This window comes from Schistosoma haematobium, chromosome 5 (genome assembly GCF_000699445.3).
Source record: "Schistosoma haematobium chromosome 5, whole genome shotgun sequence".
NCBI classification, from domain to species: domain Eukaryota; kingdom Metazoa; phylum Platyhelminthes; class Trematoda; order Strigeidida; family Schistosomatidae; genus Schistosoma; species Schistosoma haematobium.
In genome coordinates, this window is record NC_067200.1 from 14,762,316 (window position 1) to 14,781,688 (window position 19,373).

The 19,373-nt window shown below is 34.9% G+C and overlaps 2 protein-coding genes across 2 annotated transcripts; one reads left to right on the forward strand and one right to left on the reverse strand.

Annotated features, from left to right (window-relative positions):
• Positions 1-3,892: 3,892 nt before the first annotated feature.
• Positions 3,893-14,640, forward strand: MS3_00009218 (uncharacterized protein; the record flags this gene model as incomplete). The annotated part of the gene is made up of 3 exons (XM_012940706.1): positions 3,893-4,042; positions 4,468-4,626; positions 14,584-14,640. The coding sequence occupies 3 exons, from the start codon at positions 3,893-3,895 to the stop codon at positions 14,638-14,640; spliced, it is 366 nt and encodes a 121-aa protein (XP_012796160.1).
• A 3,548-nt stretch (positions 14,641-18,188) lies between these two features.
• Positions 18,189-19,373, reverse strand: CISD1 (CDGSH iron-sulfur domain-containing protein 1). Its single transcript, XM_012940707.3, has 4 exons — positions 19,312-19,373; positions 19,155-19,269; positions 18,912-19,120; positions 18,189-18,877 (listed from the first exon to the last, which is right to left on the reverse strand). Exons 2-4 carry the CDS (start codon positions 19,249-19,251, stop codon positions 18,785-18,787), a joined length of 399 nt encoding a protein of 132 aa, XP_012796161.1. The 5' UTR covers positions 19,252-19,269; positions 19,312-19,373; the 3' UTR covers positions 18,189-18,784.

Below are 19,373 nucleotides of genomic sequence, written 5' to 3' on the forward strand. Positions count from 1 at the left end.
GCCATCTAATCAGAACATTTAAGTGAGCCTTCAATGCACATGTAACTGCGTCTCCTATTATTTCCCTCGAAATTTCTACATTGTCAGTGTAAAGTAGTATCAGGGACTCAAATATACTCACCAGTTCATTTGCCCCACTGGGTATTTAAATCGAGAAGTGCTAGGTTCGGTTCCCAACACGAACATTAAAATCAAAACGCATGTACATCCAACTAAGGAGTCTATGTTGAATCAAAGTTGTAAGCATAATAATAATAATAATAATAATTTTACTCAAAAGAACGTATGAAAAATTATTTGGCAATATAAAAGGAAAGTGCAAACAAGTTATTCAAAGTTACTGGTAAATAGTAAGCAGTTGTGCGTCCAATAGATTCAAAAATAGCCCCACACTTATGATAAAAAATTGACAAATCTAAAATACTGGATATACTGCGATCTTATGGCAGACAATAGACTATGACAGCGAGTAAAATCACCAAGCTTAGAACTAAGCAACAGGCATATTGGAAACCTAGTCATATGAGAGGAGTTTGAATAAGAACAATGTGTGATAAATCAATGTATCATGCAGAAGAAAAAACAAGGGAATTTTATATCCCCTTAAACTTATTTTAGCCGAAGAAAAGATTTTTCTAAACCACATGGGCTTATGAAAAACGTGAAGAATGATAAAAAATTATTCACGAATTGTTTGTAAATCAGCCATCTCTACAAGTCCTAAATAGGACGAAACTTGCATTCTTGGTTCTCCTGTTAGCCACAATTCATTTAATCTGACTACAGTTAGTTAAAGGTGAATAAAAATATAAAGTAATGCTATTATGAACACTGTTACCTTAAATTTTAAGTTTTATGATAAAACTTCGCCAAATTCTACAGGTACTGTTGACCGAAAATTTCGTTTAATGTCGGAATAATGTAAAAGCCACATATGAATGATGCTGAAATACTGTAAGAACAGTTCAATATTTTTTAAATGTGGCGGCCACGCATTTATACTATTTCACTACAAAAATCTGAGTCGTCCCGATAATTTACCATGAATTCCCGCATACGGACCAAATCGCTTTTCCTTAAACGTCCAGGTTGATAGTGTCTGAATAAGGCTGAACACTTCATAAATGAATATAAATTATTAAATAAACCCTTATTACTCTAACACTTATTATTTTACTAAGCTAATAAAACATAAACGTCTTTGTCTAGAGTATCAGTATTTTTAGTAATGAACATCCAAAATAAATGACAAAAGGTTATAGATTAACGTACTGCATTCCATGGGTTAAAATTAGGCTATTTTCTACTCTGATAACCTAATCTTAATGATAATTTAGGGTGTCAGTGGTGTTACTTGACACTGATGACAAACTAACCTATTTCCTCTGATGATACGGTAAGTTTCGAATGGCATTCTAGAATCATGTTAATTTCACTTAACTATAAATGCTTTTCTCAGGTATCTTTACACATTTGCTTGGATGTTTATTTTGTGCATTTCTGATCATTGATCATTGGAGTGTTGGTCAGCTTTGGTATATATTTGGTTTTACAATTGTAGTACCATTTATCACGGAAGTCATATGTACTATAATCATTTTTACGAAAAGAAAGTAATGATGTTGGACGCATTAGATGATTCATATATTTAAGAAATGAAGATGTCCATACATCCATATACAAAAACACTACCTGATCTACAGTATGTGAATTGAACCGTTATTGATAAACAGAACTTTTAACCCAATCGTTTATTTTCTTGATCTCAACCGTTTTAAGTTCTAGTGGTGAATCATGGTTAGATTTGATTGTTGTAACTGAATTGTTGTAACATGTGAATTAGTGAATTTGTACACTACAATCATATCAGTAAATAAACCAGATTTTGTAACAATAAAACTAGAACATTGGAGTGGGATTTTGGTAGACATTTACGAATCTTTTTATACCATTAATTGAAACATTTTCCAGTAACACATGAATGATGAGTCAAATTTTATAGAATTAAGTGGTGTTTCGGCTTTTCTATTACTTATGCTTATATATCTATATACCACTAAATGTTAAGCAACCTGACGACTGTAGATTGTAAGAGTACGGACAGTCAATGTAAGCTGAAAAATGACAAAACAAGCGGTTAGGTTCTAAGCTGTTCACATATTTTGACGAGCAAAAGCTTCACGAAGTTTTTAATTTAGTGAAAATGGTATTTAGTTTAGACGCAGACTGGCTAAGGATTTTGATAGTGTTATGTTTTCTTAGCTATATGATTGGATTGGTAACCTTTGATTGCCGTTGTAAACAGCACAATCAACGCTTACTTGATGTACAATTAGGCTTTTTTGTTATCTCACAAATATTACACTATTCCGTTTTGGTTGCTTTGATCATGCTTGGTTGTCTTCTCCAGAAACGAAAAAAAGTCATGGTATTAAAAACTAATCATAGCCTACTTAGATATCGTAAAGCAAAAAGCTTTCAAAGAACAATTTTTGCGACTATCAATGGGTTAGACAAGTTATGGACAATCGACAAGATTGTGGAATAATTAAACTGGTCTCCCGCCAGACCTAAATGGGCTGCAATCTAATACTTACCAACATTTGCCCTCTAGTTTGACCGCAAAGTCGATGAGTTTGTTGGTCGGGGTTCATCATTTAGTCTACAGGAATTCTGAAAACGATGAGTAGCGAATTCACTTAGGCCTCAAACTCTAGCTACTATAATTTTTAAGTTTTTTGTTAAGTTTATTTAACATTCAGCTCGGCTAGTCCACCATATTGGCTAAGAAATTCCTACATTAAAAACAGAATGTCAGTTTGGGTTTTTTAAAACAATTATATCTATAAAACGAAAGTGACACGGATTGCAAAATGTAATGAATTCAGGATGGTTAGTTTCTTTCTCTTGTTATCATAACTAACTGAACAATGAGATTAAGAAGATTAGTCAAAACCCTTTGGACACCAAGGCGAACGAGGTTTACCCACCGGCTCGTTTTGTGTAAAAGGATCAGGTTTATGCCTTCTAATTCATATAGCTACAGCAAATATTAATATTGTGGAGTTGGATCGTTTGATGATTACATTAAATGCATTCATTGAGTCAACTTTATCTGCCGTCTCGACTAGGCGTCGTGCCTTAGGACTGCTAAGAAATTTTGTCAGCACAGGCGTAATTGCTTTAGAGTATATTTTAAAAAAAACATATATATACCCATCTTTCTGTCCTAATGTACATCCTTTTTCAGGTAAGTGTAATTTGATATAGGAAGTCAGAGGTGAAATATGGGGAGTATTGTAACATATCTCTGTTACAGCAAGACTACATGTTTTCTTTCATACCGTTACATTTATAAGTTATTCCAATCTTTTTATTGGTCCTATAACCCACATGCTTGTCCTTACCAATTATCCACGTGTAACCTTGAGCCTACTTTATGTATGTGTTTCTGCTATGTATATGCTAGTCTGCATACCGGTATCTCTCACAATTATAAAGATTGAGTCACCTATTACTCACGAAGTCGGCTATTTCTGCCATTCTAGTTCACGTGCATTTCTTCTCGTCTCTTATTTTTCGTCCACATCATGGAATGTCTGAAATATATATTTCTTAAATACCTTCGTATTCGACTTCTAACATCTACGTTGTTACTGATGGGATACGTCGACAGAATATATACAAAGTAAATAGTATATACGTCTCACTAACATCAATATTATTAGATCAGATGGAGTCGGGTAACGGGTCGCACTAATCATCTACCTTCTTTTGGGTTATTGAACATCGCGTTGTGTACAATAGAAACAATTTAGCTCAGGAAATGTAAACTTTAAAGCTGCCTTTAGTTTTTGATCAATTTTACTCATGATTCGTCTATCTTTGAGTCATGAATGAAGAGAAATACGTTCCTTCATTGGCTTTAAAATCTTCATTGTATTGCAGTGTTCAGTACCATACTTCGTTACAAATGATTAAGGGTATGGGTTTCCTCGAAGGTAGTCACTTATCAGTGCATGCTCTTTCCCCAGCTTTTCTAGTGAGTATAACTTCCCAGCTCTATGGCAGAGCGTTTTCATCAATCCGTATTTATAACTCAAAGGAAAAAATCAATGAAAGTTGAGATATTGCCCAATTCAGGTTTTCAGGATTATTGTACGGAGAAGTACGTCTATGAAACTGACGGATTGTAAACGACTAACCTCGAGAAAGGTAAGATCAGTACAGTGTTAGAAAATTACTATTAGATTAGCAAAAGTGTCTTCTAAAAGGAGATCCTATGGCTTGACAACTTCCGGCAAGAGTGATGTGATCGCTAAAAACTAAACCATTATCCTGGTTTATATGCCGTTATATTTGTTTGAAATTCATTCAAAATAACAAATTGATTGGCAGTTACTGGGGTACTTAGAAACGGTATCGTGCAAAAACCTAAAATAACTTTCTGTCTCGTGTATTTTTTAGTTTGGTACCTTATTCGTGTTCGGTGGTCCAGTTAGAAAGCCCATAACTGATGCAACTAGATCTCTTGTTTCATGTTTTATATTCTGTTCTAGTAAAATTGTATCCTCAGTATTGGATTTTTGTGATAAGTTGGGTTTCGGAATTGTGGAAGTCGAACTGGTAAAAATTGTTGTAGAAGCCGAATTCTTAACTACTATGAAGGATGATTTTAAATAGACCAAATTCGGTGTTAAAATAGTTTCAAACTTCTTTAAGTTAATGGCTATCACCCTGAGTCATATCAGACACTAATAAGTTTCTGTCATGAGTAATAATTATCTAAATATCACCTCAGTATGATGTCCTGTTTGTAGTCACAATTTCTATTATGAACTCAGTGAGTTTGTATATGTGTTCAACATAAAGATCGTCCTTTTCTTCGCTTGTACAATTGTTTTACAACAGTTTTACTGGCGTTTATTCAAATAGAAATTTAGTTTTAGAATGTGAGTTTGTGGAGATTGCATTAACTTAATAGTTGAATTCATGAGTTGATTCAAGCTAGACCACCTTGGAAAACCAGGAAGCACTGGCCGGCCATTTCGTCCTAGTATGAGACTCCTTAAAAGTGCGCACGCGGGACTCTGACCCAAGACCTCCGGTATCACACACGAACGCTTCTTCTCTAGACCACTAAATCCTTCATTATCTAATGGATAAAGTGTTAATTATAATCTCATCATTCATGACATCGACCGGAACATTCTCTATCCTTGCTGGTAAAAACTGTATGGATTTTCGTCCATTTCCACATAGGGAAAAATTATTCATTTTAGTCGTCTGTTTGACAATATCATCTTGATGTAGATAATAAAGGGTAACGGAAATAAATTCAGTCTGAAAATAGCGTTATCGTGGATCGATATTAATTAAATAAACAACAGTGCACTCATGCTCCAGAAGATGAGAATAACAAAGTGATTCTATAAAAATATAGTGTAAACACTGAGTAACAAGTGGGTACTAGGTCTAGTGGCGAATAATGGGTGCATAAGATACTCTTCATAGCTGTTGAATCTATCGCGCAAAATCGAAGTTCGCAAAACAACGATTTGTCTAAAACAGCGGTTCTTTATTGAATCATATACAAAAATTAGTTACAAACCTCAACTTGTGACGTGTCTGTGGCGTTTACCGAGTCCGTAAGTCTAAAATAAAGAGGAATTCCTGCAATAATAGCATAAAGAGTAATTAAAACATACGATAGTGCAAAAGACAGTTGTTAGTTGTGTCCAAACTTGGTAATAGTTTATTAACAAGCAAAAACCGAACCAAAAGCAAGCAATATGGAAACCGCTGTGTTTAAACACTGGTTAAACCAATACATGAAATTGTGAATAACTGCTACATTGATTGAGATAAACTAGTTATAATGATAAATACAATAAGTCTTATAAGTATATGTAAATGTTTCAGAACATTACACGACAAACTAGCGTTACAACATATGCGTAGAAATTGCTAGGAATACAGCTATTTACTGAATATTAATAAGTAGTATAAAACAGTACACAAAAGAGTCAAAGAGAGGTGAATAAGGACCGATTGTAAAACAAACTTAACAATAACTCTAAAACGAATAATCTGCTCCTTACAAGTAGGTAAGTTTTAGCTGAAATAACTACTGGGATAATATACATATCTTCTGGAGGTAAATGTTTGTAATTCATGAGGCATCGAATAGTCATAATCAAACTATCAACAGCTGATGGAAAAATGATGTTTAAAAATTCTACTGTTATGTGAAAATGATTCACAATTCCTAATTGTAATGATATGCATCTCGTTTGTAAGGTTATATGTGATTGGTAGGTATTCTGTCATAGACTTAAGTGAAGGATGGTAATCAGAGGTGAATAATCTGAAAGGTCAAAAACAGGACAAAACTAGGATAACCCGAAGACCAATAAGTTCATCCAGAATCAACTGAGTCCAAAACTTGAACTATCGCTCAATAGAGTCTAACAGATTCTACAAGCCAAATACTTAAAAGCAGTTCACTAAAATTTGAGAGAAGAGAATATTCCCTTTGAGACAATAAAAAAGATTGGTTCAGTGAGAAAGTTCTCTTCAATGAATTCATCTTCAAAACAGACAATTGTTGTACGCCTATTGTGACTGTGATGAAATTTTTTTTGGGTATGATAAAACAACTTAAAAACAAGTGATTAGTTAACTTGTTTTTGAACGTGTGTGCTAATATGATAATGAACAAACATTTTGTTGCCTGTAATAATAATAAATAGGACGAAATGTGCATCCTGGATTCCACTGCTAGACACTATTCATCCTTGCTTAAAAAGCTTGTGACTTAAGGCTATATCGAGGCAATCCGTACAGGATGCACATGTACCAACATGGGACTGATCAATTACATTCCTAAATAACAATGAGAAGATACAAGTAGAACAACACCAAGTGAATTTGTTGATTGGCTGTAAATTGTACAACTTTGTAATCTGATTAGGTAAAATCAATTTAGCATAAACTGGTTTGATTGGATGTGAATAGATAGTGAGATTTAAAAAAAAAGTGGAATAAAATTTCTTATCCATCACGTATTAATGGAACTAAGGTCATAAGTTATCATGACAAGAGTTGAACTATGTATGTAATTAAATGTGAACTACGATAAAACTGATAACATTTGATTGAATGTGGCACACACTTGTAACTATAATAATGATTATTGGAGCTGAAATCTTATAAAATCTTTAATAATCAAGCAGAAAACTGATTTCCATTAGTTAACTTAATATACCGTTTGAGCTTGTAGTGATCGTTATATGCATATAAACATATGAATAAATCATCGTGATAGGATAATTAATACGGTTTATATTATTCACGTTAAACATTGAAGATTGGTGAATGTATAACAGTTAAGGCTTTCTTTACTGAATAATAATTTAAGAGAAAGAAACAAATAATATTTATGTCTGTGTGACATTTGCAACTTGTTATAGCTGGTGGGTTTGTGTCCCTATCAACGCATAACGTAATGATACCGCCAATTAGAGAACAATGAATTATTGACCGGACAAAAGACGCAAAAACTCGTACGAGCAGTCTAGAGTCTTTACTGGTCCTGATTTCTGCCTAGCCCTGCCTGTTAAATCCAGAAAACCAATCTCAGACTCCGCGATTTGAATCATTTATTCCAAGCACACTGGGTTTATATACAAACCAAACAGACTACATCGTACCATCAAATAGGAAACAACATTTGTACAAGATTTGGCCAAATGTGGCTATGAATGTGGGAGACTGTAATTAATAGACTGGGTATAACTCAAGAATGGTAAATCGTATGAGAACAGTTCATAAGTCAAAATAAAGCTTACGATAAGAGGAACACGAATATGAATAGTTTAGTTGCTTAACAATTATACGATAAAAAGTATATGTATAGTAATATTCAAGAAATAGATCCAAACAGTTACCATCCATTACTCTCATTGAGATATAACACAGATAGTAAGTCTTAATAAAATGGATGTGTTTTGTTTCTCTTTGAAAAACGGTATCGACAATAAACAAAATATTATATTCTTGAGTGTAATAGTCCATAGTTAAATAAATAGTTGCGTAATTTCGAGAATGCCCCAACATAAAAATTGGGAGAGATTATAATTTATGGACGACCATTGAATGACTCTAGACAGACCTTGAGAGTGACCATTTAATAACCAAGATCAAATGAAGATTATAAACCTGTGTAAGGAATTATAATTATTGTTATATCCTAGAAAAGATTAAACTACGATTAGTTTCTGAGACCTAGTAATGGACTGATATTATCTATGTATTCTTATGGTATAATTATTCAGCAATTAGATTATCTATATCTATATCCCCCTTATTATAAGCTTCGTTTTGATCTATAAATTATTATTATACGATTTACTGTTGTTAAGTTATACTCAGTTATTTGATTACCGTCTCCTACGTTCATAGCCACATTTTGGCTTTATTGTGTGTAAATGTTATTTCCTATTTTATGGTGGGTTGCGGTCTGTTTGGTTGATGTATAAACACAGTATGTCTGGAATAAATGATTCGCATAGTGGAGGCTGTGATTGGTATTCTGGACTCAGCTGGACAGGCTAGGCGAGCAACGGACCAATAGGACGCTAGGCTGATCAGACCAGAGGAACATCATTGGGTTAGTACAGCACAAGAGTGAATAGGTCGTATTTTGATTGGCGAATAAATTACATAATAACTAGCGGGTCATAAAGACACAACAATTATAATTTACAGTTGATAATTAAGTATTAAATTTCGGGTTTTCATCACGAACTGATATAAGCTATAATGCCAAAATTCTGTTTATCCAAATGGATGAGTGAGTTTCACGCGAAAATTCAAAACCTGATATCTTATACGTGGGGGAGAGGCAAACCGCCAAGCTACGGGTCTTCGCGCACATGTTACATGTTGTCGAGGATTTTGGATGTCGTTATTTATCAGGTAGTAGCAGTACTTTTTTTCGTCTCACGTCAATTTTCGTAATGTTTGTGCTTGTAACATGGCTTTTATACCAGTTTATTAGTAGTTTGATGTATTTGTTGCTGACAACCTGGGTGAATGTTGAGTAAGCCAACTTATTACTAACATATACTGTACTTCATAGATTTTTATGAAATATATCATAAACATATCAGAGAGACACTAATAAATCCTGTGTACTAATTAACAATGTAGGAATGTGTTTTTTTTATTATCAAACGCGAAACAGCTAAACATTTCAATAGCAACCATCTTCGTCAGGTAATTAAAATATAGCTTACATCAAGTGCTAATAAACAGGCTTAGGTTTGACATATTCATTATGTTGGCCGAATGGAGACAACTGCATAAATTGATATTTAGCTATAATGAAGTCTAATTTCAATATGATCATGAAAAGCTTTTGTTTCTCAGCTGAACAAGCTGAAAAATGTTGAAAATGTGTTATAGAAGCTTGAATGTACTATCATAAAACAGATTATTGTTCTTAAGCAAAAAGATGGATAGTGGCTAGCAGTGGAATCCAGGTCGCGCGTATCGTCATATTTGGGACTCGTCAGCTGGATGTACCTGTACCTCAGAGTTGACGTTCACTCCGAGACTCGAGCCCAGTACCGTTCACTTCGAACGCCATCGTGTTATCCACCTAGCTATTGAGTCCTGATAGCCACCTGCATGTGCAGTCGGGTGAAGTTTAAATTCACTTGGTGTTGTTTTACTTGTATCTTCCCATTGAGGTTTAAGACTGCAATTGATCAGTCTCTTATTGGCATATGTGCATCCTGTGTGGATTGCCTCGATATGGCCTTAAGTCACAAGCGTTTTAAGCAAAGATGGATAGTGTCTAGCAGTGGAATCCGGGACACGCGTTTCGTCCTATTTGGGACTCGTCAGCTGGATGTACCCGCATCGCATAATGATTGTTCGCTGAAAAAGTCCTATTATCATAAAAAAACAATTATATGAACGAAGGATGTTCTCTACAGGTTCTACAATTATATATCCAAATTAATAATCCATAAAAATGACCAAGTTTAAGGCAGAGTACATCATTTAGAATTGTAACATATGAATCAAGGATAGTTTGTTATATAAAATTAGACTGTAGCGTGATGTCGAGTTGAGATTAACTATGAACACCGCTACAAAGAAACACGTGCCAAGTAAATCAGAAGGCGAAGGTTGAACGTAACCAAATAGATCCATAAAATCCCCTAGAAGCCAAATATTAGAAGGCAGTTAATGGACCAAGTCGAGATATATTTGCTGGCGATCTCGTGGTATCGAAAGGATACCGAGATCGTGCCAGGATACAAGCTTGGTTACAGAATGTAACCGAATTCGCGCGAAGTCACAATCAAAGTGTAAGAATAAGAATGGAAGCACAATATAGCTGTAATTAGCACAGTCAAACAAAAGCACATTAAAACAAACACTGGTACAGTTGGTTATAATAATAACTGTTTTTATTAAACCAGTCGTGTTCTCGTGATAAATGTGAGTCACTACAAGACCATATGCTCTCTAGATGCGGTCGACAATGAAACAAAGGCAATATACACAACCCTGAAGGAAAATGGATATCTCGAGAAATTTATAAATAAAAACAGCCAATAAAAGACAGCATAAAGAATGTCTAACTGTAAATAAAAAGCCTCTGTATATACGCTTACAATTCAGAGGCGATGCACCGAGTGGAATGCTAAGACTTAAGTTAAGCTGATCAATTCAAAGGACTTTGAATGCAGATAAGCGACAAATAATGTTCTCCACACGTCCAATAATCACTCCGAGGTTGAAAGATAAATTGCCTAGACTAGTCACCTCTTTCTGTTTCTATCAATCGAACTGCTCCTCTGGAGCAAGTTATATTGATAGATGTTCTAGGAATTTGTACATTCGGGCTCGTGAGCACCTCCCCGTGTGGTTAAGCAAATGTGTAGTCAAAACGGTTAACAGCTCCATTTCAGACCATCTAGTTCAGACAGGACATACAGTCAACATGGAACAATCTTTTGCAATAATCTGTCCTGTTAACAGCAGACTACCTAATTCCGTCAGACTGCGAATCCTACAGACGGCTGAAGCAATTGCTATTCGGATCAAAAAGCCAGAGCTTTGCATCCAAAATAAATATGTTCATCCACTCCTTTTACCCTGGCCAACTAGTTAATAGTCAATCTTATAATATGGTGACGTAATTTGATTAATGTTCATTTTATGTCCCAAACTTATTATTACCATCTTTATCATTGTTATTATCATCTTTATCATTACACTTGATAACCTTTTTGAGGAATTTATTCAGTATCCACCTCTAAATCTACTATATCTGACCTAATTCATATTATTCACTCTCACCCTATGTTGACCATATTTATTCTGACCGTTATTTATCTCACAATTTCATTTCACTTATAAACTGATTCAAGTTAACACTTTATATTAAACAGCCCTAACATTAACGAGTTGATTTTATGTAACAAACAACAATTCTTGATTTATATGCTACAATTTCCAAATGATGTACTCTACCTTAAATCTGGTCAATTTCATGGATTATTAATTTGGATATGAGATAATTGGAGTATCATTAAGCGACCGGCTAGATCAGCTGACCTTACCTACAGTAATAACTTTGTTGTAATAGGGAACTAATCTCGGTATACAAATCTCAATTTACAGTAAAATAATACAACATTAATGATAACTGAAACTTAATCTGAGGTAATCCATGCATATATACGGATAAGAGACTGACCAATCGCAGTCCTAAACAGCAATGGCAAGATTCAAATAAACGATAGGACGGTGTTTTTTTTGGAGATTTTAGTAATTTAATAGTTGAGTTCATGAGTCAATTACAGTTAGACTACTATGGAAAACGTGGAAGCACTGGACGGTCATTTCGTCCTAGTATGGAACCGAAAGTCGTAGGTTCGAATCCTGCGAGTGGGATCGTGGATACCCACTGCTGAGGAGCCCCATACTAGGACGAAACGGCCATCCAGTGCTTTCAAGTTTTCTATAGTTGTTTAGCCTAGATCGACTCATGAATTCAACTATTAAAATACAAAATGGATTAATCTTATTAAGTTTTAGTAAACACTTTATGGTCAAACATTTTTATCAGCAACGACTGAATTGTTTTACGTAGGAAAGGAGTTCACAGGCATTGATAAAGAGTATAATGATTATTTCATTTAATTCACAGTTAACATAATGGCATATACTAAGATATTGCTTATCGATGAATACCAATACGAAATAGCCATAGCACAGATAATAAAAGATCTGTAATTATACGATCTCAACACTGTACCAAACCAATGATGGGTTGGCCCGTACGAGCACTCTGGAGTCCTTGCTGATCCTTATCGTCTAGCCATTCCTGTTGAGTTCAGAACACCAATATCCGCTTTCACTACATGAATCATATATTTCAGACATACTTGGTTTATATACAAACAAAACAAACCGTATCACACTATAAAGTAGAAAGTAACAATTATACAAAATCAAGTCAAAAGTGGCTGTGATTGTGAGAGACTTTAACTAGTAAATTGTGAATAACTTAAGAATAGTAAATCGTACAATAGTAGTCAATAGGTCAAATAAGAGCTTATAATCAAAGGAATGTAAATATACATATATTATAATTACATTATAGTTATCGAATAGGAATATATGTAATAATAGTCTATAGATAATTCCTAGCAGTTATCATTCATTTATTCTTCGTTATGATATAACATAATCGGTTTCTCGTAGTTACAGAATTTCACCTTACGATTTTTTTTTAATCCATAAGAAAGATCTCAATTTTGTTACCGCGAAAATACGAATCGACTGTAAAACTAGTTCATGGATAATTAACGTTAAATGCAGTGACAACTGAACTGTTATCAAAAATACAGAAAACATATATAGAATGCTAATGAAAGCAATTTATTGATGTAATTTGTAACCAATTAAAAAATAAAAATTGGAATCACATTATGTGTGGCTTTAAAAAAAGTTTTCTCTCGGTCTCTTGGTTCTAACTCCACATTCATTTCTCTTCTTACACGGTTTTCCATCTCCCCATTTCCATATTTCCTCAACAAAAACCTCATAAAAAAAGAAAACAAGTTAGATTCTCAGTTAGTAACTTAAATATGAACGTACTGTTTTATCTATGATACCAAGTTTTGGTACGGCAATATCTTCCACTACACTAGAATCAGGGAATCGCGGTTATGGGTCCTAAACACAAATTGAGTGGGACATAACATTGCAACGGCAAACAATCCAAGCTCTTTCTTTAACGGCTTGATTTGGCGGCTGAGCAAGAAGAGATATGTCATGCAGTTAATTAGCATTGGCATTTTCGTTTATGTTGTTGTCTCTGTCATTGAATTTTTTCGACTTTCAATAGTTGAGATCATGAGTCAATTGAAACTAGACCACCATGGTAAACCTGGACGGCCGTTTCGTCCTATTGTGGGAGTCCTCAGCAGTGCGCATCCATGACCCCGCCTCGCGGGATTCGAACCCAGGGCCCATAATTCTCGCGCGCGGGCACTTAACCATCTTCTCCAACATGACTTAGCGTTGCATCCAGATCCACGTTCGTCCGATAGTTGGTAATATTTAGCAGTTGAATTCCTGACATTTCTTCATCCATGGAAGTGGAGGCTTCGATATAAGGCTCAGGTGCTGCGTATAACGTCGACATTATGATGCTCATAGAAACGAAAATCACGAACCGCCTAATCGTAATATGTCGCCCTTTCATAATTCCTGGTAGAGATTGAAACACTCGAAACAAAACATCTAGTACTTTGTAAGTTACCTACATTCGTAGTTTGGAGAAAAAGTGATCACTCGTGGAATATTTACGTTTTATATCACTTTTCAGAAAAAAAAGAATCAATAATCACCACTTTAAAACTAATCATTTCATTGTAAATACCAATGCCAAGGTGAGACTTGACAGTTCCAAATAAATTGAACATTGGATAGAAAGTTAATAATAAATCCATTTTCTATTATACCCCAATGAGTAGAAAAAAATTGTTATCCTAACGTTTCATAACTTAATGTAAACCATTTCTTCAGAGTAAATATATAATCAAAGTGGCTTACATTAAGTCACGAAACGTCAGGAATACAACTTTTCTACTCATATAAGAAGCAAATATTCACTTATTTTCAAAATGATAATCAGTATATGATAAATCAGTATTGCGTTAACTAGCACGAGCAGCCTAGAGTCAACTTTCAGTCCTTATTGATCCTTTGTATGTTAGCTTCTCGCCTATCCCAGCCCGTTCAGTTCAGAACACAAATATCAGCCTCCGCTGTATGAATCGTATATATTGTTCGAGTCTCGGAATGAATATCAATTTGAGGATGCAGACATACCCAGTTAACAAGTCCCAAATACAACAACATGCGCGTCCTGGATTCCACTGCTAGCCACCACCGTCTCTGCTTATATTTATCTTGTGGTTGCATTTTGAGTATTTCTCGGTTTGTTCGTTAGAAACACGACACTCAATAACTGTTCATTTGTATTCACAGTTTTCTGCATGGATAATTTGCTTACAAACTAGTTCAGCAAAATTTCAATTGACTTGAACCAGGTTTGATTATTCGTATTTGTAGCTTAAAAATGAAAAACACTTGTCTCATTTTATTTGGGCCGTATAGACAACTGATAGGTGCCATTTAAACAAAAGAATTTATTACCTACTCATCTCTCACTGGGCTGTATTTCAAAGAGAAATTTTTAACATACTCTGATATTTGGTGTTATATCACGACGCGAATTATGGATGATAACTTTTAAGAACTATTTATGAGCGAATACGATACATATGTTTTTATTGTATAATTGTTAAGTAGCTAAATTATGAATATTCGTGTTCCTCTTATCATAAGCTTTATTTTGATCCATAGACTATTATTATACGATTTACCGTTCTTGAGGTATGCCCAGTCTATCAATTATGTCCCACATTCACAATCACTTTTGGTTAGATCTTTTACAAATGTTGTTTTCTGTTTGGTTGGAATATAAACCCAATATGTTTGAGATACATGATTCATATCGCAGAGGCTGAGAATGGTGTTCTGGACTCAACAGGCAGGGCTAAGCAGGAAGAAGGACCGATAAGGTCTCTAGACTGCTCGTACGGGTTTTTGCGTCGTTTGTCCGGTTGATTAGTCACTGTTCTCTAATTGGCGGTATCAATACGTTATATATTATTAGGGCACAAGTTATAGTATATGGAAACCAGCTTCATTGACTAGTCATAAACCACTTTTCCTGCTCAACACTTAATGATATATTTTTCGCGATGTAAATTTTGTATGAGAGTAACTAATTGTTTTATTATCGATTATGCCCTATCAAAGCACATATTAGCGAGTTTATGAAACTTTATATGGCAAAGTGAGCTCACGTTAATACCCAAGTCCGGTCAGTTGACTAGTTAAAACTACTAATTAGTAAGTAACTACACACGCTAAATAACCGACACGCATCGAAGGATTCGGATACTTTATCTTACTAAAGTGTTTATAATGATAAATCTTGACCATCGATTTTGCATACTCTAAGACCACTGGTTGAGGGTTTCATCACAACTCTTATACTTATCGCTTCATAACGATGAACATAACAACGAAAGATAAATTAGGTAGCCAAGTTAAACATTTAATCTCGACATACATATTGCGTAGTTTCAGGTCTCCTGTTTACTGGCACTCATCATTCAAGACATAGGTGTTAATTTTCTTCGAAGTGTATATAACTGTAGTGAACTACTTTAGCGCTTACTTCGTTAGAATTATTAACAAACTTTGGTTAGTACCAGCGATCAAATAACACAACATAGGTAAGTTATCGTAGACCGATTACTGTGACCATAGAACTTCATCTCCTAATGTTGCTCCACTGCCTTGTGGATCAGACCTCTAGGTCAAAGGCTCATGAAGCGGTTCCGTAAGAAAACGACCTGCTTTGGACGCCCAAGCAGTATCCCAGCCTCACACAAATTGAATGATTTGTGTGGCGCATATATATTTAATGCCCCTTGTATCAATATTTGTGTTTAAATAAAACCCTTAATAATCTTTTGGTGAAATGTTTCCAGTTTCGAATTGCGTGATCTAACATTGATGGGAATATGAAATTAAGTAATTTACTGATCCCTCTTGACTGACGGACAAATTTACATCATAAATTATGCATAGCAGTTTGGTAATAAAACGTCAGATCGAGTCAAGATTTGCGAAAATACTAAGATTGACTGCTAATTAGGGACTGTGGCTGTTGGATGAGAGTTACTGAGAAGTTATGTTTACGGAGAGTCTAACGGTCAATTGTGCAACAAAGCTAGTCATCAGAAGTGCGGTGGAAATGCATTCAGCATCAGCTATCAATGAGTCACGAGGCAGGAATTTGTTGGTAAACTGTAAAATCTGGATCTAACGCAGCAGACTTTGGACACTATCATGATTTACTTGTGGCGTTCAGGTAGTCATGGAGACCTTATCTAACCTAAAAAGGTAGCCTGTGTAAACTAACTTACATTAGGACCTCTCTTCAAGGTCAGACCAATTATTATTCTACATTTGCAGCAGGAGATCCCGATCTACTTATCCTCCGCTGCTTAATTTCATTTACTATCTAGTTCTCTGCTGAAGTTGGTATTTCTCCCTTTACAAATTTATAACCTACTTTGACGATGTGACAACTTGGACAGGTGAAAAATTGTCAATTACAGCGTTATTTACAATTAGCCTATCGCTTTGAGAACACGTGGAGGATTGTCTGGCATCAGTACTATTTCAGATTATTTGAAAGATGTCAGCCCATATGAACGACTACCTGTATTTGTTCAAATCGTTTACAAATGGGACTTTTGGACTGTCTAGCTGCCACAAATATCCAGCAGTATATGAGTGACCTATTCATTTTGGCCCAGACGGTAGTAAAGAAAAGGTATCAATGGGAGTTTGTAAGTTCAGATGTGATAACCTGAGTATCTTGTAAGCTGGCCAAGTGACAATCGTCAACTATTTGGAAGTAGCAGTTCGAAAAATGACATGCTAAGAAGATTTAGATTCAAGTATAATAAACTAGTCCAATGATTCTGTTGAAATTTAGTAAACAAATGGATGCCACTTACTCTGGAAAAACAAAAATCAACAGAAGCATGCTAAACCCCCATTAAACTATAGATATTTGTAACATGTCAATAAATCATTCTGAATAATCGATCTTCCCCTTTCATATTCGGTTAGAAATAACGTGTTTCCCAACTATAACATCATTTGAACTGATAAGTGCTAATACACGTATCGAGATTTAGCAAATATTTTCATGTTTGCATATTAAACTGTGCTTTTTTATTCATCATTTAAAGGTTAATGATACTAACTGGTTGACTAAACGTCAGTCAGTAGAGCAAGATTAAAACATACTATCTACAGACTGAAAGTTGGTTATTTAGACCGAGAAACCTAAGTTCTATGGTAGTTGATTGATAGACTAATCAACATTAATGGCATGAAATAAAAGTATTGGTGTGAAATATTTTGTACCAACATAAATGAACATCCTAATAATATTTGTCTGTAACCTTAAACCTATTGAGTCGCCAAAGTAACGGTTAACCTGCAGACCATAGTTAATACGACAAGAGGTCATTCAGTTATGAGAAACTTGTTCGGCCTTTTCTTCATATTAGTGCCACGATGTACTACCTCATAAGTTTTTTAAATACTATGACTCATTTCTACATCTGAAGATATCTTTTTATTGGTGAAAAGCATGGTGATATCATTTTACTATCCGAATAGTTATGTAGTTAGTACAAGAAATGGTACATTATTGAAAACGTATAGATAATAATGATGTTCATCAATAAAACGACACAAAGCATGAGAAACCAACCCACAAGTTGAATATACAAGTCATTAAGCTAGTCCAACTATTTAAGTCATGAGAGCTACTTAGTGGAAAACTTCCTGGAATAAATTATCTTGCTGAGAAAATTGAACCAATACATATTTCCTTACCACGTTGTCAGCTGCATATAATTAACTAAACGGATAGATGTTACAAATACAGACTTGTGTGCATCTTTAACGGCAACTTAGACCTCCATTATTTAATGAACGTTAAGGTGGAAGCATCAGGTAACAATAAGTTACAAATAGATGTTATGTAAATACTAAGGAGATTCTACATAGCAATACAGAAATGATGGTGGTACATGTTAGTAACTGATCTTGCGTAGTGACTGATTATAACTCCGCTTGGGGCCCCTCTAGGGTTAATGCCAGTTTCTAGTCCGGATAAAGGAAGGTTGGGTATGGGATTGCCAATCCCATCCCACACGAAATCGAGCGGTCAGGGACGAAAACCGAGAGCTACGTAGGCTTTTTTTCGCCATTCAACTACCTTTAATTCACTTGCTCAACGTGATGGGGTAATTATAAAGATATTCTATCCTAATGAAGTTACGGCCAGATAATTTACAGTTTAAATTTTCTTAAATGGATTTCGTAATAAGACCTAACTTCAATTAGTAAAAAGAGCAGAAGCAGTTTATTTGCTAACAATGTATTTCACTGGGTATTATGTCAATATGCTGTTACGTTTAATAAAACAAATTAAAACTGGAAATAAAACACAGTTGAGGTAATTACGAAATTGCGGCTACAATTACGGAGCAATCAGGAAATTATTACTAATTTGTGTCCAGACTCATTACGATGACTTTTTGGTCTCAATTATGAGCGGGCCAACGTTGTCTCCAGTTTCCTCGTTATGTTTGTTATGTGCACCGTCACAATAAGGAAACTGGAAAAAAGTTAATCGTCATCAAATGTCATACTTTAGACGATCTCCAGCATCGGCAGTACACCTTTTTATCTGTTATGGACTCAATATCTACAACGTCAACACATTTAGTAATATGTTTCCGAATATCATTATTGATAAGGATCCTCCGTTTTCCAAGATGAAGCACTACAGTAGTGTATACAGCATAGCCGATGGCTCCACTGAATGAGCCGAAAACAGTGAGGGCTAGCACATCCTTTACTACAAACGTGATTAATGTATTTTAATAAGTTACATGATAGACGGAAAATGTCTCTAAAAGACTTTGGAATCGGCACAGAACGGAGCATATCTGGAGCAATATCACATACTATAGTATGCAAGATATTCATTTTGGTCAAATATACTGACTGAATAAATGTTAGTGAGACACGAAGTAAAGCGATACGTACCAACACCAAAACCCGAAAGTGGATGTTTGGAGATGGCGCCGACAGGTGTTACAACAACAGTG

Coding starts and splice junctions, on each gene's coding strand:
- CISD1 (XM_012940707.3), bottom strand. CDS start 19,251: ATGAATATCTTGCATACTATAGTATGTGATATTGCTCCAGATATGCTC. Junction 19,121..19,154: donor AGACATTTTCCGTCTATCAT/GTAACTTATTAA, acceptor TCACGTTTGTAG/TAAAGGATGTGCTAGCCCTC. Junction 18,878..18,911: donor GATGCTGGAGATCGTCTAAA/GTATGACATTTG, acceptor ACTTTTTTCCAG/TTTCCTTATTGTGACGGTGC.